The sequence below is a fragment of the Lithobates pipiens genome, unplaced genomic scaffold (assembly GCF_037356315.1).
Source record: "Lithobates pipiens isolate NorthernLeopardFrog02 unplaced genomic scaffold, aLitPip1_a1.2 Scaffold_27, whole genome shotgun sequence".
In the NCBI taxonomy this organism is placed as follows: Eukaryota; Metazoa; Chordata; class Amphibia; order Anura; family Ranidae; genus Lithobates; species Lithobates pipiens.
The window spans coordinates 2,595,074-2,621,460 of record NW_027507788.1 but is presented as its reverse complement, the minus strand read 5'-3'; the positions used below and the strand labels follow the sequence as shown (position 1 = coordinate 2,621,460).

At 51.5% G+C, this 26,387-nt stretch overlaps 1 protein-coding gene across 3 annotated transcripts in view; it reads right to left on the bottom strand.

The window, feature by feature from the left end:
- Positions 1–26,173, bottom strand: part of LOC143933402 (chloride channel protein ClC-Kb-like) — a 43,069-nt gene extending 16,896 nt beyond the window's left edge. The window contains exons 1-13 of one of the 3 annotated variants that reach the window (XM_077456285.1): positions 24,779–26,173; positions 24,208–24,730; positions 17,236–17,405; positions 16,690–16,818; positions 14,036–14,164; positions 13,228–13,367; positions 12,791–12,868; positions 10,908–10,986; positions 10,423–10,548; positions 6,581–6,665; positions 5,516–5,617; positions 4,360–4,444; positions 4,055–4,228 (exon numbers count right to left, since the gene is read on the bottom strand). In XM_077456285.1, the coding sequence (XP_077312411.1) occupies positions 4,055–4,228; positions 4,360–4,444; positions 5,516–5,617; positions 6,581–6,665; positions 10,423–10,548; positions 10,908–10,986; positions 12,791–12,868; positions 13,228–13,367; positions 14,036–14,164; positions 16,690–16,818; positions 17,236–17,341 (1,233 nt within the window). In that variant the 5' untranslated portion in view covers positions 17,342–17,405; positions 24,208–24,730; positions 24,779–26,173. Of the gene's footprint in view, positions 1–4,054; positions 4,229–4,359; positions 4,445–5,515; positions 5,618–6,580; positions 6,666–10,422; positions 10,549–10,907; positions 10,987–12,790; positions 12,869–13,227; positions 13,368–14,035; positions 14,165–16,689; positions 16,819–17,235; positions 17,406–24,207 lie in introns of all 3 variants that reach the window. The other 2 variants (XM_077456284.1, XM_077456286.1) reach the window with 2 other exon arrangements.
- Between the last annotated feature and the right edge of the window lie 214 nt (positions 26,174–26,387).

Below are 26,387 nucleotides of genomic sequence, written 5' to 3'. Positions count from 1 at the left end.
GTGTGACATTGTATCCAGAAATGTATCTTCATCTAAGTTCCAGTGTATCATTTTTATTTCAAAATTCAGAAATTTGATTGAAATTGAACCAAACGGTATAAGATGGCTCCACTTCACACCCAGACCTTGCACCCGAATCTACTGCAGAACGTGGACTGCACCCCCAAAGGTGGAACCCATTTCTGAATGTGGACTGCACTCCTGAAGGTGGAACCCATTTCTGAACGTGGACTGCAATCCTGAAGGTGGAACCCATTTCTGAATGTGGACTGTACTCCTGAAGGTGGAACCCATTTCTGAATGTGGACTGCACTCCTGAAGGTGGAACCCATTTCTGAACGTGGACTGCGCCCCTGAAGGTGGAACCCATTTCTGAACGTGGACTGTACTCCTGAAGGTGGAACCCATTTCTGAACGTGGACTGCACTCCTGAAGGTGTAACCCATTTCTGAACGTGGACTGTACTCCTGAAGGTGTAACCCATTTCTGAATGTGGACTGCACTCCTGAAGGTGGAACCCATTTCTGAATGTGGACTGCACTCCTGAAGGTGGAACCCATTTCTGAACGTGGACTGCGCCCCTGAAGGTGGAACCCATTTATGAACGTGGGCTGCACTCCTGAAGGTGGAACCCATTTCTGAATGTGGGCTGCACTTCTGAAGGTGGAACCCATTTCTGAACGTGGACTGCACCCCTGAAGGTGGAACCCATTTCTGAACGTGGACTGCACTCCTGAAGGTGGAACCCATTTCTGAACGTGGACTGCGCCCCTGAAAGTGTTACCCATTTCTGAACGTGGACTGCACTCCTGAAGGTGGAACCCATTTCTGAACGTGGACTGCACTCCTGAAGGTGGAACCCATTTCTGAATGTGGACTGCGCCCCTGAAGGTGGAACCCATTTCTGAATGTGGACTGCGCCCCCGAAGGTGGAACCCAATTCTGAACGTGGACTGCACCCCTGAAGGTGTAGCCCAATTCTAAACGTGGACTGCACTCCTGAAGGTGGAACCCATTTCTGAACGTGGACTGCGCCCCTGAAAGTGTTACCCATTTCTGAACGTGGACTGCGCCCCTGAAGGTGGAACCCATTTCTGAACGTGGACTGCACTCCTGAAGGTGGAACCCATTTCTGAATGTGGACTGCGCCCCTGAAGGTGGAACCCATTTTTGAATGTGGACTGCGCCCCCAAAGGTGGAACCCAATTCTGAACGTGGACTGCACCCCTGAAGGTGTAACCCATTTCTGAACGTGGACTGCACTCCTGAAGGTGGAACCCATTTCTGAATGTGGACTGCGCCCCTGAAGGTGTAACCCATTTCTGAACGTGGACTGCACTCCTGAAGGTGGAACCCATTTCTGAATGTGGACTGCACTCCTGAAGGTGGAACCCATTTCTGAACGTGGACTGCGCCCCTGAAGGTGGAACCCATTTCTGAATGTGGACTGCACTCCTGAAGGTGGAACCCATTTCTGAATGTGGACTGCACTCCTGAAGGTGGAACCCATTTCTGAACGTGGACTGCGCCCCTGAAGGTGGAACCCATTTATGAACGTGGGCTGCACTCCTGAAGGTGGAACCCATTTCTGAATGTGGGCTGCACTTTTGAAGGTGGAACCCATTTCTGATCGTGGACTGCACCCCTGAAGGTGGAACCCATTTCTGAACGTGGACTGCACTCCTGAAGGTGGAACCCATTTCTGAACGTGGACTGCGCCCCTGAAAGTGTTACCCATTTCTGAACGTGGACTGCACTCCTGAAGGTGGAACCCATTTCTGAATGTGGACTGCACTCCTGAAGGTGGAACCCATTTCTGAACGTGGACTGCACTCCTGAAGGTGGAACCCATTTCTGAACGTGGACTGCACTCCTGAAGGTGGAACCCATTTCTGAACGTGGACTGCACCCCTGAAGGTGGAACCCATTTCTGAACGTGGACTGCACTCCTGAAGGTGGAACCCATTTCTGAACGTGGACTGCGCCCCTGAAAGTGTTACCCATTTCTGAACGTGGACTGCACTCCTGAAGGTGGAACCCATTTCTGAATGTGGACTGCACTCTTGAAGGTGGAACCCATTTCTGAACGTGGACTGCACCCCTGAAGGTGGAACCCATTTCTGAACGTGGACTGCACTCCTGAAGGTGGAACCCATTTCTGAACGTGGACTGCGCCCCTGAAAGTGTTACCCATTTCTGAACGTGGACTGCGCCCCTGAAGGAGGAACCCATTTCTGAACGTGGACTGCACTCCTGAAGGTGGAACCCATTTCTGAATGTGGACTGCGCCCCTGAAGGTGGAACCCATTTCTGAATGTGGACTGCGCCCCCGAAGGTGGAACCCAATTCTGAACGTGGACTGCACCCCTGAAGGTGTAACCCATTTCTGAACGTGGACTGCACTCCTGAAGGTGGAACCCATTTCTGAATGTGGACTGCGCCCCTGAAGGTGTAACCCATTTCTGAACGTGGACTGCACTCCTGAAGGTGGAACCCATTTCTGAATGTGGACTGCACTCCTGAAGGTGGAACCCATTTCTGAACGTGGACTGCGCCCCTGAAGGTGGAACCCATTTCTGAATGTGGACTGCACTCCTGAAGGTGGAACCCATTTCTGAATGTGGACTGCACTCCTGAAGGTGGAACCCATTTCTGAACGTGGACTGCGCCCCTGAAGGTGGAACCCATTTATGAACGTGGGCTGCACTCCTGAAGGTGGAACCCATTTCTGAATGTGGGCTGCACTTCTGAAGGTGGAACCCATTTCTGAACGTGGACTGCACCCCTGAAGGTGGAACCCATTTCTGAACGTGGACTGCACTCCTGAAGGTGGAACCCATTTCTGAACGTGGACTGCGCCCCTGAAAGTGTTACCCATTTCTGAACGTGGACTGCACTCCTGAAGGTGGAACCCATTTCTGAATGTGGACTGCACTCCTGAAGGTGGAACCCATTTCTTAACGTGGACTGCACTCCTGAAGGTGGAACCCATTTCTGAACGTGGACTGCACCCCTGAAGGTGGAACCCATTTCTGAACGTGGACTGCACTCCTGAAGGTGGAACCCATTTCTGAACGTGGACTGCGCCCCTGAAAGTGTTACCCATTTCTGAACGTGGACTGCACTCCTGAAGGTGGAACCCATTTCTGAATGTGGACTGCACTCTTGAAGGTGGAACCCATTTCTGAACGTGGACTGCACCCCTGAAGGTGGAACCCATTTCTGAACGTGGACTGCACTCCTGAAGGTGGAACCCATTTCTGAACGTGGACTGCGCCCCTGAAAGTGTTACCCATTTCTGAACGTGGACTGCGCCCCTGAAGGAGGAACCCATTTCTGAACGTGGACTGCACTCCTGAAGGTGGAACCCATTTCTGAACGTGGACTGCGCCCCTGAAAGTGGATCCCATTTCTGAACGTGGACTGCACTCCTGAAGGTGGAACCCATTTCTGAATGTGGACTGCGCCCCTGAAGGAGGAACCCATTTCTGAACGTGGACTGCACTCCTGAAGGTGGAACCCATTTCTGAATGTGGACTGCGCCCCTGAAAGTGGGACCCATTTCTGAATGTGGACTGCGCCCCTGAAGGTGGAACCCATTTCTGAATGTGGACTGCACTCCTGAAGGTGGAACCCATTTCTGAACGTGGACTGTACCCTTGAAGGAGGAACCCATTTCTGAATGTGGACTGTGCCCCTGAAGGTGGAACCCATTTCTGAACGTGGACTGCGCCCCTGAAGGTGGAACCCATTTCTGAACGTGGACTGCACTCCTGAACGTGGAACCCATTTCTGAATGTGGACTGCGCCCCTGAAGGTGGAACCCATTTCTGAACGTGGGCTGCGCCCCTGAAAGTGGAACCCATTTCTGAATGTGGACTGCACTCCTGTAGGTGGAAGTGTTCCGGGTAAATACAACGTTCAGACACACAGCCACCGGGGGGCGCTGCCTGTGATGCGAAGTCCCAGAATTCATTTATAGGTCGGAGAGCTGCGTCTAAATTGATTGTGTTGAATACTGCGGCAGATTCACCTATTTTTTTGCATCCTTTACCTTCATGACGATGAAGAACGCCAGCGTACCGAAGATGGTGAATTGGGGGTTCGCCCATTCCAGCCAGAGGTTGTTGGGGTCCACCCCCACGGGCTGCCCCACTGAGGCATTCTGGGAAAGTGTCCACCACGTGCGGTTGTCAAAGAGCGAGACGAGGAGTTCCTTCATGGTCAGCTGGAGGACAAGAAGAAGAAGAAGCTCAACAAGAATGTCCGCGTCACCCGCACCTGCCCGCTTCATAACGGGGTCCGATCAGGAGATCACCCACCGTATGTCCTACAGGACAACCCGGACCCTCAACTCACCCGGGAGGCCAGGAACTGCCCAAAGAACTCCGGGAATGTGATGGTGGACACCAGTAAGGCCACCAAGGCGGAGTACATGGGTTTCCTGAGGAGAGAAGCTCAGATGTATCATTTCACCTCCAGGAAAATGCTTCAATAAACACAATATACATCTTGGTTTACCCGCCAAAGGATCTGTATCCTTTTCCATGCAGAGCTGAGATTTATCCTGCTCTGCCTGACACCATATCCAACCCGAGACCTGACTTTTCTCTACGGCAGTCATGTAATACAGCTAGGTCACCTGTCCGCCCCCCCCCCCCAGCTTATGATTGGCCAGTAAAGGAACAACGGCAGGCCAATGAGCTCTCTGCCAGCATGATCCTTAGCATACAGCACACCTGATTGGCTCCCAGCCTTCCCCTTTCCTCTCCCAGTCTGAGTGCCGCTGCCAAATTCAGGCATTTAAAGGGTTAGTTCACCTTTACCAAAAAAAAAAAAAAACTGCCTCTGCAGGTAGGGGGCGCCTGTAGATTTAACAAACTGCGCAGCTTTGAACACAGTTGAATAAAGTCCTTACTATAGGTGCACTTACCTACCTCATGGAGCCTGACTGAAAAACCCCCCAGAGATGGCAACACCCCATCCTGCCTTGTTGCTAGGATGTTGCTAAGACACTCCCAGCTGGTCAGCATCACAGGAGCGAGCTTTCAAACGCTGATCTCAGAGCACTGCAACTGGGGAGGGAACGTGCATGCGAGGGGAGAAAGAGCGCCCTCCTGTGATGGTGGGGGGGGGTGAGGAGCAACAGCTTGGAGTGTCTTAGCAACATCCGAGCAACGAGGCAGGATGGGATGATGCCATTCAGTCAGGCTTCTGCAGAAAGCCTACAGCTATAGCAAAGAGGTTATTCAAGTTTGGTCAAAGCTACAGGAGCTGCTGTCACCTAGGAACCCCCGAATGCTGGTGAACTACAAGTACAAGCATGCCCTGCAAAGCAGATGTATGAAGCGCTAAGAAAGCGAAGGATCTGCACAGACATGTGACTGGAAAGTGATAATACGTGGCCAGACGTGTCCTGCCCCCCGAAGCTGCGCTGCCCTAGGCTTTTGCCTGTCTTGCCTTCCCACGGGGGGCGGGGCTGATCTCAGGATTGGGAGATAAAACCGACACTCACTCCGTCGCCAGCAGCCAGGAGGTGAAACGATTCCGCCGGACGTAACCGAGGAGCCAGCGCTGGCAGAAGAGGTAGGCGCAGCTCACCGTCCCGCAGATCACCCTGTACATGAAAAGAGATGGTTTTTAGAAAGCTGTGCACGACACCCCGCCGGCCCCTCCCACCAGCCATGATCTGCCTGCATTGCATAGAGGAGCACAGAGACCCCTCCATGACATCACTATGTCTAAAATAAAGAATCTAATGAAAGTGGAAAGCTTTTATTTCAAATATCATAATCATGTTGATGAGGGGGGAGGGGAGAACCAGGGAAAGTAACATATAAGCAGATTACACTTCACTGTTAGTATCTATGACACAATGCTGGTATAATCCCCAACCTAAAATAATAATATTAACCCTGTCCCAGAAAGTCCCGCCCAATGTGTTTCGTCAGCAACGTCTGACGTCATCAAGGGGACATTACTGACGCAACGCGTTGGGTAGGACTTTCCAGGACACGTGATTTTTTCCTGTTGGCCGTTTTTTTACCTATCTACAGTACATGCCTGTTTTACTTCTTAATAAGTGTAATTTGAATTGTTTCTTAATAAAAATGTAACAGCATTAGAGATTCCTTTACAGCTCCCCTTAGAGAAAGAGCTATATACAGGATCTCTTAAAGGCACAGGAGCTCTTTACAGGAGCTCTTTGCCTCACCCTACCCAATGGATTGGCCTCGTTTTTGAAGGTACTGAAATCCATTGTGATGGTTTATCATGGAATTATCAGGCAATGCTGACAGTCCTTATTTCAGATCATTCGACTCATAATAAGATCTACACATACTGATTACTTATTGGACCTTGCGGGTCGTAGTGACGCTCTGTGACATCACAGCCCCCCCCCCCCAATCTCTGCAATGTCCCAAACAATCGTCATTCAGCCTTTCCCTGGTAAATAATCCCGAAAGTCTGACCCAATCCACCGCTTCATAGAATGCGGGATTGTGTCAGCGGGACTCCGGCGCTGGGATCACACCCATAGACTTTCCTGTCGTCACGGAGACGTGCCGTCCGCACTCACCCCAAAATCCCATAGAAGAACATCTCTGGGAGGTCAAAGGGAAACGAGATCCTGAAGCTGGTCTTGAAGATGGCCACAATTGTCTCTGCAGAGAACATGAAGGGTTAATCTTATATTTCTGATCATTTCCAATACTCTGACTACAAACCCCTGATCCCTACACTCTACTCTCACTACAACCCATGTCCTGTACCCTCTAGACTGACTACCAATCCCTATTACTGACCCCTACACTCTGCTCCAACTACCAACTCCTGATCCCTACACTCTACTCCAACTACCAACCCCTGATCCCTACACTCTACTATGACTACCAACCCCTGATCCCTACACTCTGCTCCAACTACCAACTCCTGATCCCTACACTCTACTCTGACTACAACCCATGTCCTGTACCCTCTAGACTGACTACCAATCCCTACTACTGACCCCTACACTCTGCTCCAACTACCAACTCCTGATCCCTACACTCTACTCCAACTACCAACCCCTGATCCCTACACTCTACTATGACGATCAACCCCTGATCCCTACACTCTACTATGACTATCAACCCCTGATCCCTACACTCTACTCCGACTACCAACCCCTGATCCCTACACTCTGCTCCAACTACCAACTCCTGATCCCTAAACTCTACTCCGACTACTAACCCATGTCCTGTACCCTCTAGACTGACTACCAATCCCTACTACTGATCCCTACACTCTACTCCAACTACCAACTCCTGATCCCTACACTCTACTCCGACTACCAACCCCTGATCCCTACACTCTACTCCGACTACCAACCCCTGATCCCTACACTCTACTCTGACTACCTCTACCTACCCTTCATCCCTAAACTCTACTCCGACTACCAACCCATGTCCTGTACCCTCTATTCCAACTACCAACCCATGTCCTGTACACTCTACTCCAACTACCAACCCATGTCCTGTAAACTCTACTCCAACTACCAACCCATGTCCTGTACACTCTACTCCAACTACCAACCCATGTCCTGTACACTCTACTCCAACTACCAACCCATGTCCTGTACACTCTACTCCAACTACCAACCCATGTCCTGTACACTCTACTCCAACTACCAACCCTTCATCCCTAAACTCTACTCCAACTACCAACCCATGTCCTGTACCCTCTATTCCAACTACCAACCCATGTCCTGTACCCTCTACTCCAACTACCAACCCATGTCCTGTACCCTCTACTCCAACTACCAACCCATGTCCTGTATCCTCTACTCCAACTACCAACCCATGTCCTGTACACTCTACTCCAACTACCAACCCATGTCCTGTACACTCTACTCCAACTACCAACCCATGTCCTGTAAACTCTACTCCAACTACCAACCCATGTCCTGTACCCTCTATTCCAACTACCAACCCATGTCCTGTACACTCTACTCCAACTACCAACCCATGTCCTGTACCCTCTACTCCAACTACCAACCCATGTCCTGTACCCTCTATTCCAACTACCAACCCATGTCCTGTACACTCTACTCCAACTACCAACCCATGTCCTGTACCCTCTATTCCAACTACCAACCCATGTCCTGTACACTCTACTCCAACTACCAACCCATGTCCTGTACCCTCTACACCGACTACCAACCCATGTCCTGTACACTCTACTCCAACTACCAACCCATGTCCTGTACACTCTACTCCAACTACCAACCCATGTCCTGTACACTCTACTCCAACTACCAACCCATGTCCTGTACACTCTACTCCAACTACCAACCCATGTCCTGTAAACTCTACTCCAACTACCAACCCATGTCCTGTACCCTCTATTCCAACTACCAACCCATGTCCTGTACACTCTACTCCAACTACCAACCCATGTCCTGTACACTCTACTCCAACTACCAACCCATGTCCTGTACCCTCTATTCCAACTACCAACCCATGTCCTGTACACTCTACTCCAACTACCAACCCATGTCCTGTACCCTCTATTCCAACTACCAACCCATGTCCTGTACACTCTACTCCAACTACCAACCCATGTCCTGTACCCTCTACACCGACTACCAACCCATGTCCTGTACACTCTACTCCAACTACCAACCCATGTCCTGTACACTCTACTCCAACTACCAACCCATGTCCTGTACCCTCTATTCCAACTACCAACCCATGTCCTGTAAACTCTACTCCAACTACCAACCCATGTCCTGTACCCTCTATTCCAACTACCAACCCATGTCCTGTACACTCTACTCCAACTACCAACCCATGTCCTGTAAACTCTACTCCAACTACCAACCCATGTCCTGTACCCTCTACACCGACTACCAACCCATGTCCTGTACACTCTACTCCAACTACCAACCCATGTCCTGTACACTCTACTCCAACTACCAACCCATGTCCTGTACACTCTACTCCAACTACCAACCCATGTCCTGTACACTCTACTCCAACTACCAACCCATGTCCTGTACACTCTACTCCAACTACCAACCCATGTCCTGTACCCTCTATTCCAACTACCAACCCATGTCCTGTACACTCTACTCCAACTACCAACCCATGTCCTGTACCCTCTACTCCAACTACCAACCCATGTCCTGTACCCTCTACACCGACTACCAACCCATTTCCTGTACACTCTACTCCAACTACCAACTCCTGATCCCTACACTCTACTCCGACTACCAACCCCTGATCCCTACACTCTACTCTGACTACCTCTACCTACCCTTCATCCCTAAACTCTACTCCGACTACCAACCCATGTCCTGTACGCTCTACTCCAACTACCAACCCATGTCCTGTACCCTCTATTCCAACTACCAACCCATGTCCTGTACACTCTACTCCAACTACCAACCCATGTCCTGTACCCTCTACTCCAACTACCAACCCATGTCCTGTACCCTCTACACCGACTACCAACCCATTTCCTGTACACTCTACTCCAACTACCAACTCCTGATCCCTACACTCTACTCCGACTACCAACCCCTGATCCCTACACTCTACTCTGACTACCTCTACCTACCCTTCATCCCTAAACTCTACTCCGACTACCAACCCATGTCCTGTACACTCTACTCCAACTACCAACCCATGTCCTGTAAACTCTACTCCAACTACCAACCCATGTCCTGTACACTCTACTCCAACTACCAACCCATGTCCTGTAAACTCTACTCCAACTACCAACCCATGTCCTGTACCCTCTATTCCAACTACCAACCCATGTCCTGTACACTCTACTCCAACTACCAACCCATGTCCTGTACCCTCTACTCCAACTACCAACCCATGTCCTGTACACTCTACTCCAACTACCAACCCATGTCCTGTACCCTCTACTCCAACTACCAACCCATGTCCTGTACCCTCTACACCGACTACCAACCCATTTCCTGTACACTCTACTCCAACTACCAACCTGTGTCCTGTACCCTCTACACCGACTACCAACCCATTTCCTGTACACTCTACTCCAACTACCAACCTGTGTCCTGTACCCTCTACACCGACTACCAACCCATGTCCTGCACACTCTACTCCAACTACCAACCCATGTCCTGTACACTCTACACCGACTACCAACCCATGTCCTGTACACTCTACACCGACTACCAACCCATGTCCTGTACACTCTACTCCAACTACCAACCTATGTCCTGTACACTCTACACCGACTACCAACCTGTGTCCTGTACACTCTACACCGACTACCAACCCATGTCCTGCACACTCTACTCCAACTACCAACCTGTGTCCTGTACCCTCTACACCGACTACCAACCCATGTCCTGTACACTCTACTCCAACTACCAACCCATGTCCTGTACACTCTACTTCAAGTTACCCTGTTCACTGTTGAAGACAGCCAAAAGCCGGAACATAAAAGCCCCACAGGTCGCAGCGAAGAACCCACGCCAATAATTTCTAACAGCAAAATGCGATGACATCACTTCCACGCTGAACAGCACGCCTGCAACGAGAGCCAGATTGAGGAGAGCAATGCAACAGGTAGCACACCGCGCCGGTAGCACACAGCGCCGGTAGCACACCGCTCTGGTAGCACACCGCACCGGTAGCACACAGCGCCGGTAGCACACCGCACCGGTAGCACACCGCACCGGTAGCACACCGCGCCTTCTTCTGGATGAACCAAACAGGGATACGTATGAAGGAAAGAGGATGTTCTGCATTAATCAATTATCGACTGACACTCATTTCTACCCCAATCCATATACAACAATAAAATGTCATTTGTATTTATTTGATAAATGGAACATTTCTCGTGACTTAAAATAATTGAAGTGAACATTTAAAAGATATTCTTCCTACCGCTTATCGGAGCTCCAAATACCGTAGAGACGCCGACCGCCGCAGCTGCCACCAGCATCTCGTGCTCCTTACTTTTATTCTGCAATGAGAAGATGTACAAACCGCTCCACCGCATCAGACAAATGCGTTTATTTATTGCACGCACAGCGATCACACGGCTCATTATTTCTATGGATACATTTATTACTGTTTTGTGTCATTTTTATGTGTTTATTATTTGTAGCACCCTGGAGTTTAGGCGGAGTTGCTAAGCAATTTAGTTTGCCAGGTAGTGATTGTCCTGGCTAGACAAGGGCAAAGCAAGGACAGATTATGGATGGGGTGGGTGTCTCAGCCAATGGGCAGGGGTTTCTTTAAGCCCCTTGGCCTGCTGGGAGAGCCTATTTATTTGGGTGGAGTCAGGTGATCCGGGTTCTGTGCCACCTGGACGGCTGTCCGGGTGGACGTGTGTTGTGCTGCCCCAGGCTGCTAGGCCGGAAGCCTGAGGCCTGTTCCGGGGACACCGGGCTGTCTGAGGGCCTATCCAGGAGCAGGAGAAGCAGCGCAGGGTTAGGACTGCAGGATTGGAATCCAGCCGAGTTGAGAAGGTTCCGCCGGACGGGGAACCAGTTGTGGTCGGAGGTAGAAGGAGAAGCTGTCGCCACTAAGGGGCCACCTACCTTGTTACCATCCCTAACTTTGGAGGTCACAATTAGGCCTCGGGGGGCCCGGGACCTTGCTACATATATTTAGGGCAGTACGTCTCCTGTGTAAGGTCGAAGGCTAAAAAAATAGTGTCCCCTGCTTGTCAGGTGAGGTATTACATAGCGCTAGGGTTGCCACCTTTTCATCAAGCCAAACCCCAACACTTTAGTGGCTCATGGCAATTTTTTTTGTACATCCCCCCCCCCCAAGGTCAGTCTGTACTCTAGTACGTCCCCCCAGGTCAGTCTGTACCCTAGTACACCGCCCCAAGCTCAGTCTGTCCCCCAGTACAAACCCCCGCAGGTCAGTCTGTACTCTAGTACATTCCCCCCAGGTCAGTCTGTACCCTAGTACACCCCTCAAGCTCATTCTGTCCCCCAGTACAAACACTCCCCCCAGGTCAGCCTGTACTCTAGTACATTCCCCCCAGATTAGTCTGTACTCTAGTACATCCCCCCCAGGTCAGTCTGTACCCTAGTACATCCCCCCCAGCTCAGTCTGTCCCCCAGTACAAACCCCCCCAGGTCAGTCTGTACTCTAGTACACCCCCCCCCCCAAGGTCAGTCTGTACTCTAGTACACCCCCCCCTTAAGGTCAGTCTGTACTCTAGTACATCCCCCCCCCAAGGTCAGTCTGTGCTCTAGTACACCCCCCCCCCCCCCAAGGTCAGTCTGTACCCTAGTACACCCCCCCCTTAAGGTCAGTCTGTACTCTAGTACATCCGCCCCCCCCCCCTCCAGATCAGTCTGTACTCTAGAACATCCACCCCCCCAGGTCAGTCTGTACTCTAGTACATTCCCCCAGGTCAGTCTGTATTCTAGTGCAACCCCCCCCCCCCCCCCCAGGTCAGTCTATCCTTTAGTATAATCCCCCCAGGTCATTGTCCCCAAGTATAATCTCCCTACGTCAGTCTGTACCCCAGTTAAAGCGCCCCCCCCCCCCACAACCAATATAATCAAAAGCACTAGAAGCCAACGGGAGGGGAGAGGGGGATAGGAGGACTGGTGCTGCGGGGCTGCCAGTGATGTGTTTGGGTTTCAGGTGGACAGAAACCCGGACACTGAATTTAAAACCCGGACTGTTTTATGAATCCCAGACAGGTTGCAACCCTACATGGTGCTGTCAGTACTCTATATGTTTGCTATGAAAAAAAAAAAAAAAATGAATCTAATGACAGACAGGTGATCAGATGTCCATACCTCATAATCTCCAGTGACCGAGGACCTCATTCTACCCAAGTACGCTGCAATCATGCTGGACAGATGGACAAAGGGACCCTGTGAAGTGGAGACATGGGTCCTTATATAGCTCTGACATATACCGCAGTGCTGTACAGAGATCACTGAGCCAATCACATCAGTCTCTGTACCAGAGGAGCTTACACTCTAATGTCCCCTCCCCCACAGTCACACACTATTATTATTATACATGTATATAGCTCTGACATATACCGCAGTGCTGTACAGAGATCACTGAGCCAGAGTGAAAAGCAGACAAAACACACACAGTGTACACACTCCATGCAGACGGAGTCCTGGTAGAAGTGTGTCCAGGGTTCCGGCGCTGTAATTTTTTATTAGTATTATTAGAACTCTCATCCTCCTGGGGTGATGATGATCATTTTTGCATTACTCACCACTTTGCCCAGGAACATGGTGCTGCCCGCGGACAGGGTGCAGGTCAGACCCACCACCTTGGCACCAAAGTTCTTTATGGTCAGATATTCCTCCAGGATGACCCCGGTGAGGATAGTCTTCAGTTCTGGGATTCCAGAGCCTGCGCATACAGAAAGGTGTTGAGTTTTCTGATCTCATATCTGTGGAAGCCGCACCCGGCCCACCCTTCCCCCCGAGTTCAGAAATCTTCCCCCACATTTAACCTGGAGATCTGTGACCCCCCATCATCCCCACCAACCAGCACATCCTCCATGCAATGATTTCCTCCTGTATCAGCTGTTGTACCCCATGACAGACCCCATTATACCCCAGAGGGAACATCTCACCCCCACAGTCCCCCTCTTGTACCCACGGAGAAGATTTTGCCCCTGATGTGACCTCTTTCTACCCCAGAGAGGACATCTTACCCCCTGAGTGACCTCTTAATACACCAGAGAGAAGATCTCACTGCCAGAGTGACCCCAATATACCCAAGAAAGAACATCTTACCCCCGGAGTGACCTCCTCATACCCCAGATAAGACAACTTACCTCTGAGTGACCCCTTAATACCCCAGATAGAATATCTCATTCCCAAGGTGACTTCTTTATACAAAAGAGAATCTTACCCCCCAGAGTGACCTCCTTGTACCCCAGACAGACCATCTTACCACTGGAGTAACCCCCTTACACCCTTAGAAGATAAATATTACCCCTGAAGTGACCCCTCTTTACCCCAGAAGTCTTCCCCCTGAAGTGACCCACTTACACCCCAAAATAGACATCTTACCCCCGGAGTGAGGTGTTATGCTCTGAGCAAATCCAGTGGAGAAAGACACCAAGGCAACGGGGTAGACAACCCAGGAGAGGTAGCGGAGCAGCGTGTGGCCCCCCAATTCTTGATGCAGCCAGCGGTGAGCTAATGAAGAATCAGAGGTAGGAGGTTCAGAACACAGCCCTGAAATCACACACTTCAAATTCAGGATGGGGGAGGGGGGATTGGTACCTGTAGGGTGGTTCAGCACTCACACATTATCTTCTCTTAATCAACATAATATATGGACCTATTAACTAAACCCACCATCTAGAACACCCCAGACCCACCATCTAGAACACCCCAGACCCACCATCTAGAACACCCCAGACCCACCATCTAGAACACCCCAGACCCACCATCTAGAACACCCCAGGCCCACCATCTAGAACACCCCAGACCCACCATCTAGAACACCCCAGACCCACCATCTAGAACACCCCAGAACCACCATCTAGAACACCCCAGGCCCACCATAGGGACCGAAGATGTACCATATAGAGGACCAAACACTCAATTCTGAGGACTCCAGACCCATCATACAGGACCCAAGACTCACCATATAGGGAACCACAAGCCCACCATATAGAAGACACCAAGATGTACCATATTAAGGGCCAAAAACTCAGTTCTGAGGACTCTAGACCCACCATATACAGAAACCAAGACACACCATATAGAGCACCCCAAACCTACCATATATAGGAACCAAGACACACCATATAGAGCACCCCAAACCTACCATATATAGGAACCAAGACACACCATATAGAGCACCCCAAACCTACCATATATAGGAACCAAGACACACCATATAGAGCACCCCAAACCTACCATATATAGGAACCAAGACACACCATATAGGGCAACCCAGTCCCACCATATATAGGACTCAAGACACACCATATAGGGGACCCCAAAGTCACTGTATAGAAGACCCCTGGATGTACCATATAGAGGACCAAAAATTCTAAAGGACCCTAGATCCACCATATACAGAACCCAAGACACACTATATACAGCACCCCAAATGCACCATATATAGGAACCAAGACACACCATATAGATGACTCTAGATCCACCATATACTGGACCCAATACCCACCATATAGGGGACCCCAAAGCCACCATATAGAAGACCCCTAGATGTACCATATAGAGAACCAAAAACTCAGTTCTAAAGGACCCTATATCCACCATATACAGAACCCAAGACACACCATATAGAGGACCCCAGACCCACCTAATACAGGACTCAAGACACATCATGAAGAGCAACCCAGACCAGCCATATAATGGACACAAGACACACCATATACAGTAGATGACTCCAGATCCACCATTTAGAAGACCCAAGATACGTTATGTAGATGATTCCAGACCTTAGGACCTAAGACACACCATACAGAGCATCCGAGGCCCACCATATACAGGACCCAGCACCCATCATATAAGGGACCCCAAACCCACCATATAGAAGACCCAAGATGTGCCATATAGTGGACCAAACATTCAGTTCTAAATGGCCCTAGATCCCATATACACAGTACCCAAGACACACCATATAGAGCACTCCAGACACACTATACAGAGGACCCAAATCATACCATATAGAGGACCCAAGATGCACCATATAGCTGACCCAAGACCCACCATATAAGGGACCCAAGACACAATATCTAGAGGAGGATCCAAGACACAATATCTAGAGGAGGACCCAACACACAGCATATAGAGGACCCAAGACAGTCCATGTACATTACCCCAGACCCACCACATAGAGGACCCAAGACACTCCATGTACATTACCCCAGACCCACCACATAGAGGACCCAAGACACTCCATGTACATTACCCCAGACCCACCACACAGAGGACCCAAGACACTCCATGTACATTACCCCAGACCCACCACATAGAGGACCCAAGACACTCCATGTACATTACCCCAGACCCACCACATAGAGGACCCAAGATACATCTTATAGAAGATGATTCCAGACCCAACATATAAAGGACCAAAGACACACCATATAGAGGACCCCAGACCCACCATATACAGAATTCAGGACACGCCATAGAGAGCACCCCCAACCCGCTATACACAGGACCCAAGATACACCATATACAGGATAGAACGCATGCTATATAGAGGACCCAAAACACACCATATAGAGGACCCGAGTCCAACAATATCTAAGACCCAATACCCACCATATACAGGACCCCAAACACACCAAACAGAGCACCCCAGACTCCCTGTATATAGGAACCTGGACCAGCAAATAAAAGACCCCCTACACATCATGACAGAAACCCCCATGTGGACTCCAGAGGCTCAACAAAAAGAAAGATTTTGATTGGTCAATCCAATGCCTTCCACACATGGCCAAGCAAACCCCCCCCCCCCCAGAGAGGCGAGAGGGAACCTTGTATTTATGAGGGAAATCTCCATTGTCATCTAAAGGCCAAATCATGAGGGGAAGTGTGAGGTACACCGTACAGAGACCCCCGATGAGAAGATGGCGGAAGACTCTTTTATTGATGCGACTGATGAAAAGATAATAAATACTCCTAATTTATAAACCCCCCCCCCCCCCACACACTAAACCTGAGCGGGAATTCTCTACCATTCAGCATCCTGGAGACGGTGAAGTCCATGGTGAAGCTGATGAGGGCCATGATGACCCCCAGTGCGAAGAGGAAGTACCAGTCGTCTCCAACGCGGAACAGGAACCCTTTGATGGCCAGCAAGCAGGCTGCGGGAGACGGAGAGGAACGGTTAGCGCTCAGAGGAAAACAGTTTTGTTTTGACATCAAACTCCCCAACCTGTGCGTGGAATATGGAATATGGAATATGGAATATGGAATATGGCACCCCCGGCTGTGCCCTCAGGTTTACCGCACCGGTGACTTCATGTATTCATGTCTATAGAGATGCTGGGGGTGCAAAGTTTCTGATCTGGGTCTGATCCCATAATTATAGTAAAATCAAACCCCCAACCCCCCCCCCCCCCTCCCCACTCGGCGCTTACATTGTGTTGTGTCGGTGCCGGCTTGGCCTATGTCTGTATCTACAGGACAGAAGCAGTTTGATAAACATGGAGGGAGTGACACAGGGGCTTCATGATTAGATCTTCATAGATGGAATATTTCTGCTCCACGTTCCTCCTCACCTTTCATCGTGCGTCGCGTTTTGGGCCACGGCCGGAAGATGTCTTTCCGCACCATCAATCGTTGTTCCTCCCCCCGCTCAATGGCGGACGTATCCGTGGCCCCCATCCTTCGGGTCCAAGAGAAAAGGGCGGCAGAATTACACACCGGAGGACCGTTTTTATTCAAATGGCTGAAGAGAAAAGCAGGAAACATAAAGGGAACTTAATGAAGGAAACTTAAAGAAGAACTCTACTGAGAACAGACTGCCAGTGCTGTCCTCTTCATTGGAAAAATGCTACTTTTCTGGCTGCTGTCCTGATGCCACTCAGCAGCTGTACAGTAACAGAAAAGGTCCATAATATTTTCATTACAAAGGCATTACATGTTATACTTTACTAATTGTATAAAAAAAAAATATATATATATACACTATATTACCAAAAGTATTGGGACGCCTGCCTTCACACACACATGACCTTGAGGCTGGGTTCACACTGCTGCGGGGGGAGATCCGGATGTGATTCGCACCGCAAATCACATCCGATCTCCGTAGCGATGCGAGTACAGCCATACAGATAGTATACAGATAGTATGGCTGAATTCGCATCGCTCCCGCAGCAAACTCGCACGGGACCCTTTTTTTGGTCCGCAACAGAATCGAATCGCATGGGGGTTCACACCATGCGATCCGATTCCTGTGCGAGTTTGCAGATCGCACTGCGATATGCGGACGGATCTGGGGGTGTCATTAACATATCGTTGACACTCCCAGCAGTCCGCATAGGGCAGTGTGAACTGCCGGCGGGAGTAATGCGATGCGGGAAAACGCCGCGGATTTGCGGCGTTCCCGCATCGCAGCGGTGTGAACCCGGCCTCAATGACCTCCCAGTCTTAGCCCGGAGGGTTCAATATTGAGTTGGCCCTTTGCAGCTATACCAGCTTCACCTCTTCTGGGAAGGCCGTCCACAAGGTTTAGGAGGGTGTAATTCATCCCAAAGGTGTTCTATGGGGGTTGAGGTCAGGACTCTGTGCAGGCCAGTCAAGTCCCTCCACCCTAAACTCGCTCATCTGTGTGTTTATGTACCTTGCTTTGTGCCCTGGTCCAAACCATTTGGTGGAGGGGGGATTATGGTGTGGGGGGAGGGGGGATTATGGTTGTGGGGGTGGAGGGGGGAAGATAAAGACATCATGCACAGCTCTCTCGCTCTCACACTCCTGAGAGTTTGCCAGGAAGGGAGGGGGGGGATGATTCATAAGAGGGCCAATAAGAGCTGCAGAGCTGGAGAGGTGTGCCTCTGTGTAACAGGCCGCAGCTTCAGCTGCCCACAGTTAAAATGGCTGCAGCCAGACTCGGTGGAGGGAGATTTCTGCAGCGTATTTGGGGAGTACAGAATCCAAGTATATATAGAATAATATGCAAAGTGGTTGGAGGGAAACTTCAGAGTGGCAAAAGGTATTTTTATTACAAAATATGTGAGCAGACCGCATCTCCTCTTTAAGGTCCCTCTCACACCGAAGGCATTTTTTTCAGGCGTTTTGGCGCTAAAAATAGCGCCTGAAATCCGCCTATCATGCCACCGCAGTGTAAAAGCCCGAGTGCTTTCACACTGGGGGCGGCGCGCTTGCGGGACGTTACAAAAAGTCCATCTTTGTATACAGCGCTCCTAAACCGCCCCGCCCATTGGAATGCATGGGCAGTGCTTCGGAAGCATTTTTAACCCTTTCTTCGGCCGCTAGAAGGGGTTAAAGGCGCCCAGCTAGCGGCCGAAAAGTGCCGCTAAAAGAACGGTAAAGCCCTGCTAAAGCTAGCGGCGCTTTACCGCTGGCGCAGTGCAGCCCCAGTGTGAAAGGGCTCTAATAATTATTTTTACAAAATTGTGAATAGAATGGGGGTAGTGGGAGTGGCCCTCAGTGAAATCAATGGCAGGCATGGGCGTGTGCACAGAGTATGCCAGGCGTGCCCGGGTACACCCTAATCACCCTGTGCTGAGCAGATTCCCCCCTGCTGCTGGGCTGCAGAGAAAGGGACTGGGGAATCTCTGTCCTCTGTCCCTTTCTCCAAAGTGAGACATTAGGGGCCTGTTTAGACCCCTGATATTTCACCAAAGCCCCCCAATGGGGCTCCTAAATTGTACAGAACAATAATAAAAAAAAATACTGTAAAAAAAAAATAAAAAGAATTGTCAAAAATAATAAAATTTTAAAAAATAATAAAAAAAATCTATATAAAAAATAAGCTTCTGACACCAATCTCTGCCCTACTGGCATCGTCCACTGCTCTACCAACACTGCCCATTGCCCTACTGCCCTATATATATATATATATATATCTGTGTTTTTGAACTTTGGGGTGCGCTCCCTAATGCGATAGGCTGGGCACGCCTATGATGACCGGTTACTTATCCAATCACAAATCACTGAGCGCAGTCAAGGTGGGAAAAGACTGCCATTGCCATCGTCAGCCAACAGGGGGAGACATTTGAGCCGGTGAAGTATCAGATGCGATCTCTGTGTGTGTATATATAAATATATGTCATGTGTTTATGGGGTGAATGTGGCTCATAAGTCAGGATTTACGGGGAGATATGACGGGCGGACGCACTTTTATAGCTCGCCGAGTTTTCACCCATCACACGTCTGCTGTTTAGCTGCCATCTCCCCGGATACACACCAGCTGAAGGATGACATCGGGCTTACAGTGGGAGTGGCAGCTCTGCAAGCAGATCATTCAGATTCAGAATACTTTGTTAAATGTAACTGTGTCACAATCATTCTCCCTTTGGGATTAATAAATATGCAGCATGGGGAGGTTCGTGGGCGGGGTTACTTATGATGGGTGTGATGATTTCACAGGTAGGGGGTGGGGCAGTGACACAAACCCTTCCTAACTACAGACTGTGAAGTAATGTTGTCAGGGGTATTGGAGTGGGAGGGGCTCTATATACATTATGCAGGGGTGGGGGAGTGGGAGGGGCTCTATATACACTATGCAGGGGAGTGGGAGGGGCTCTATATACATTATGCAGGGGTGGGGGAGTGGGAGGGGCTCTATATACACTATGCAGGGGTGGGGGAGTGGAAGAGGCTCTATATACATTATGCAGGGGTGAGGGAGTAGGAGGGGCTCTGTATACATTATGCAGGGGTGAGGGAGTGGGAGGGGCTCTATATACATTATGCAGGGGTTGGGGAGTGGGAGGGGCTCTATATACACTATGCAGGGGTGGGGGAGTGGGAGGGGCTCTATATACATTATGCAGGGGTGAGGGAGTGGGAGGGGCTCTATATACATTATGCAGGGGTGGGGGAGTGGGAGGGGCTCTATATACATTATGCAGGGGTGGGGGAGTGGGAGGGACTCTATATACATTATGCAGGGGTGGGGGAGTGGGAGGGACTCTATATACATTATGAAGGGTTGGAGGAGTGGGAGGGGTTCTATATACATTATGCAGGGGTGGGGGAGTGGGAGGGACTCTATATACATTATGAAGGGTTGGAGGAGTAGGAGGGGCTCTATATACATTATTCAGGGGTGGGGGAGTGGGAGGGACTCGATATACATTATTCAGGGGTGGGGAGTGGGAGGGGCTCTATATACATTATGCAGGGGTGAGGGAGTGGGAGGGGCTCTATATACATTATGCAGGGGTGGGGGAGTGGGAGAGGCTCTATATACATTATGCAGGGGTGGGGGAGTGGGAGGGGCTCTATATACATTATGCAGGGGTGGGGAAGTGGGAGGGGCTCTATATACATTATGCAGGGGTGGGGGAGTGGGAGAGGCTCTATATACATTATGCAGGGGTGAGGGAGTGGGAGGGGCTCTATATACATTATGCAGGGGTGGGGGAGTGGGAGGGGCTCTATATACATTATGCAGGGGTGGGGGAGTGGGAGGGACTCTATATACATTATGAAGGGTTGGAGGAGTAGGAGGGGCTCTATATACATTATTCAGGGGTGGGGGAGTGGGAGGGACTCGATATACATTATTCAGGGGTGGGGAGTGGGAGGGGCTCTATATACATTATGCAGGGGTGAGGGAGTGGGAGGGGCTCTATATACATTATGCAGGGGTGGGGGAGTGGGAGAGGCTCTATATACATTATGCAGGGGTGGGGGAGTGGGAGGGGCTCTATATACATTATGCAGGGGTGGGGAAGTGGGAGGGGCTCTATATACATTATGCAGGGGTGGGGGAGTGGGAGGGACTCGATATACATTATTCAGGGGTGGGGAGTGGGAGGGGCTCTATATACATTATGCAGGGGTGAGGGAGTGGGAGGGGCTCTATATACATTATGCAGGGGTGGGGGAGTGGGAGGGGCTCTATATACATTATGCAGGGGTGGGGGAGTGGGAGAGGCTCTATATACATTATGCAGGGGTGAGGGAGTGGGAGGGGCTCTATATACATTATGCAGGGGTGGGGGAGTGGGAGGGGCTCTATATACATTATGCAGGGGTGGGGGAGTGGGAGGGGCTCTATATACATTATGCAGGGGTGGGGGAGTGGGAGGGGCTCTATATACATTATGCAGGGGTGGGAGGGGCACTATACATCACATGCATCTTATTTATGTTCAGCAGGAGTTGTCCTGTAATTATAATAATAATAGTGATAAGTAGGGGGCGCTGTGTACCCGATGGATGCAGCGACCTCCGCCAAGGTCACAGAGAGTCGCTGTCAGGCGCTGGCTCTGTGTGTTCCTCCTCTCCGGTTTTATCTCAGCTGTACAATGATAATCTGTCAGAACATTCCGCACACATACACACTCCATCTATTAATACTCCCAGACACCCCTCCCCCCCCCCCCATCTTCCCATTATACCCCCCTGGCCAGGGGACGGGCGGAAATTTTTCTGATGCTTTGGAACATTTGATAAATTAAATACTTTGTGGCTCATTACAGAAAAGATTTCCTCTATAAATGTGGCTCAGAAATCGTACAAAACGTTCAGACTCGGCGCACATCAACGTCTGCATAGCGTGTGCGTGGTGTATGTGGTGTGTGCGGTGTGTGTGGTGTGTGCAGTGTGAACGTGTGCGATGTGAACCTGCGCGGTGTGTGAGGTGTGCGCGGTGTCAACATGTGCAGTGTGTGCGGTGTCAACGTGCCCATTGTGTGCGGTGTGAGCGGTGTGAATGTGTGCAGTGTGAACGTGTGCGATGTGAACGTGCACGGTGTGTGCAGTGCGTGCGGTGTCAACGTGCCCATTGTGTGCGGTGTGAACGTGCACGGTGTGTGCGGTGTGAACGTGGCCATTGTGTGCGGTGTAAACGTGCGCGGTGTGTGCGGTGTGAACGTGCCCATTGTGTGCGGTGTGAACGTGCGCGGTGTGTGTGGTGTGCGCGGTGTGAACGTGCGGTGTGTGTGCGGTGTGAACGTGCACGGTCTGTGCGGTGTGAACGTGCGCGGTCTGTGCGGTGTGAACGTGCGCGGTCTTTGCGGTGTGAACGTGCGTGGTCTGTGCGGTGTGAACGTGCGCGGTGTAAACGTGCGCAGTGTGTGCGGTGTGTGTGGTGTGCACGGTGTGCGCAGTGTGTGCGGTGTGTGTGGTGTGCACGGTGTGCGCGGTGTGTGCAGTGTGTTTGGTGTGCGCGGTGTGTGCGGTGTGTGTGGTGTGTGCGGTGTGTGCGGTGTGTGTGGTGTGCACGGTGTGTGCAGTGTGTTTGGTGTGCGTGGTGTGAACGTGTGCGGTGTGTGCGGTGTGAACACGTGCGGTGTGTGCGGTGTGTGCAGTGTGTTTGGTGTGTGCGGTGTGTGCGGTGTGAACGTGTGCGGTGTGTGCGGTGTGGACACGTGCGGTGTGTGCGGTGTGTGCAGTGTGTTTGGTGTGTGCGGTGTGTGCGGTGTGAACGTGTGCGGTGTGTGCGGTGTGGACACGTGCGGTGTGTGCGGTGTGTGCAGTGTGTTTGGTGTGTGCGGTGTGTGCGGTGTGAACGTGTGCGGTGTGTGCGGTGTGGACACGTGCGGTGTGTGCGGTGTGAACGTGTGCGGTGTGTGCGGTGTGAACACGTGCGGTGTGTGCGGTGTGAACGTGTGCGGTGTGTGCGGTGTGGACACGTGCGGTGTGTGCGGTGTGTGCGGTGTGAACGTGTGCGGTGTGTGCGGTGTGAACACGTGCGGTGTGTGCGGTGTGTGTGGTGTGTGCGGTGTGTGCGGTGTGTGTGGTGTGCACGGTGTGTGCAGTGTGTTTGGTGTGCGTGGTGTGAACGTGTGCGGTGTGTGCGGTGTGAACACGTGCGGTGTGTGCGGTGTGTGCAGTGTGTTTGGTGTGTGCGGTGTGTGCGGTGTGAACGTGTGCGGTGTGTGCGGTGTGGACACGTGCGGTGTGTGCGGTGTGGACACGTGCGGTGTGTGCGGTGTGTGCAGTGTGTTTGGTGTGTGCGGTGTGTGCGGTGTGAACGTGTGCGGTGTGTGCGGTGTGGACACGTGCGGTGTGTGCGGTGTGTGCAGTGTGTTTGGTGTGTGCGGTGTGTGCGGTGTGAACGTGTGCGGTGTGTGCGGTGTGGACACGTGCGGTGTGTGCGGTGTGTGCGGTGTGAACGTGTGCGGTGTGTGCGGTGTGAACACGTGCGGTGTGTGCGGTGTGAACGTGTGCGGTGTGTGCGGTGTGGACACGTGCGGTGTGTGCGGTGTGTGCGGTGTGAACGTGTGCGGTGTGTGCGGTGTGAACACGTGCGGTGTGTGCGGTGTGAACGTGAGTGCTGTGCGCTGCAACGCGTTGTTAAAAGGCCTTTAACTTTTTGCCTCTTTTTAAAAAAAATATGTATTCTATGTACTCTGATAGCACAGCAGAGCGTTGCGGCGCGTTGACGTGCGTTGTGACAGTGCGTTGGTGTGAACGAGGCTCATAGGCATGGATAGTATTGGCCGTGTCCCCACATTTGCCCCCACTCAGATCATTGCCCTCATGGAGAGCCGGCAGGAGACGATCACTGGAGATATCGCCAACCTATGCCGGCACGTCCCCTATGCACTCACCTGTCTCTATAAGAGGTTCTCCTTCCACCCGATGACGGTGATCCTTCAGTGATGATGGTGGTACCCCAGATTCACCTAGATAGGGTAATCTTTTGGTGATGGTGGCGGTGCCTCAATTGTCACCCCAGACAGATAATTCTCCAGTGATGGTGGTGGAGCCCCCAAAGTCACTTAAATAGAGTGACCCTCCAGTGATGGCGGGGGAGTCCCAACAGTCACTCTGATGGGGTGAATCTCCAGTGATGGTACCCAGAGTCACCTAGATGGGGTGATCCTCCAGTGATGGTACCCAGAGTCACCTAGATGGGGTGATCCTCCAGTGATGGTACCCAGAGTCACCTAGATGGGGTGATCCTCCAGTGATGGTACCCAGAGTCACCTAGATGGGGTGATCCTCCAGTGATGGCGGTGGTGCCTCCAGAGTCACCTAGATGGGGTGATCCTCCAGTGATGGTGGTGGTGCCTCCAGAGTCCACTAGATGGGGTGATCCTCTAGTGATGGTGGTGGTGCCCTCAACGTCACCTAGATGGGGTGATTCTCAAGTGATGGTGGTGGTGCCTCCAGAGTCACCTAGATGGGGTGATCCTCCAGTGATGGTACCCAGAGTCACCTAGATGGGGTGATCCTCCAGTGATGGTGGTGGTGCCTCCAGAGTCCACTAGATGGGGTGATCCTCTAGTGATGGTGGTGGTGCCCTCACGTCACCTAGATGGGGTGATTCTCCAGTGATGGCGGTGGTGCCTCCAGAGTCACCTAGATGGGGTGATTCTCCAGTGATGGTGGTGGTGCCTCCAGAGTCCACTAGATGGGGTGATCCTCTAGTGATGGTGGTGGTGCCCTCAACGTCACCTAGATGGGGTGATTCTCCAGTGATGGTGGTGGTGCCTCCAGAGTCCACTAGATGGGGTGATCCTCTAGTGATGGTGGTGGTGCCCTCAACGTCACCTAGATGGGGTGATTCTCCAGTGATGGTGGTGGTGCCTCCAGAGTCCACTAGATGGGGTGATCCTCTAGTGATGGTGGTGGTGCCCTCAACGTCACCTAGATGGGGTGATCCTCCAGTGATGGTACCCAGAGTCACCTAGATGGGGTGATCCTCCAGTGATGGTACCCAGAGTCGCCTAGATGGGGTAATCCTCCAGTGATGATGTTGGCACCCAGAGTCCCCTAGATGGGGTGATCCTCCAGTGATGGTGGTTTTACCCCAGAGTCCCCTAGATGAGGTGATCCTCCAGTGATGGCGGTGGTGCCCCCCAAAGTCTCCTAGATGGGGTGATCCTTCAGTGATGGTGGTTTTACCCCAGAGTCACCTAGATGGGGTGATCCTCCAGTGATGGCGGTGGTGCCCCCCAAAGTCTCCTAGATGAGGTGATCCTCCAGTGATGACGGTGGTGCCCCCCAAAGTCTCCTAGATGGGGGGATCCTCCAGTGATGACGGTGGTGCCCCCCAAAGTCTCCTAGATGGGGGGATCCTCCAGTGATGGCAGTAGTACCTCAGAGTCACTCTGATGAGGTGATCTTCTAGTAATGGCGGTGGTAACCAAGAGTCATCTAGATGGGGTATGCTCAGCTTTCGGTGAGGGTTTTGATGCCCCAATAGTCACCCAAAAGAAGTAATCCTCCTGTGATGGTGGTGGTGCTCTCAGAGTCACGTTTATGGGGTGATCCTTCAGTTATGATAGAGGTGTCCTTGCAATTACCCTAAAGGGGTAGTCATCCAGATGGTGGCAGTACCCCCCAAACTCACCCTAATAGAGTATTCTTCTAGTGCTGGTGGCAAAGCAATAACTCCTGAGTCACCCTAATGGGGTAATCCTCCAGCAATGGTGGTGGTGCCCCCGCAGTCACCCCAGAGTTCTCCTTCTTCTCCCCAGCACAGGGTGGTTTGTAGGAGCCGTCACAAAGTCCTTGGCAAGTCAGGCAGAACCGGCCCCGGGGCGTCCTGTGTGTGCAATAAATATTCTCAGCAGGTGTATCCGAATTCCTGACCAGTCACCTTCATCACGTGGAGGAGGGGCCAGACCATCCCACCACCCCTCCCTCCCCATCCTGGGGGCCAGAGCCTTTCTAGAGGGGCCCCGGGGGGCCCCAGAGAGTTTGTGAGGGGTACCACCTCCTGTCCTTCTGCAGATTATTCCATCACTGAGCTCTATGGAGATCTGCAGAACATTGCGCCCTC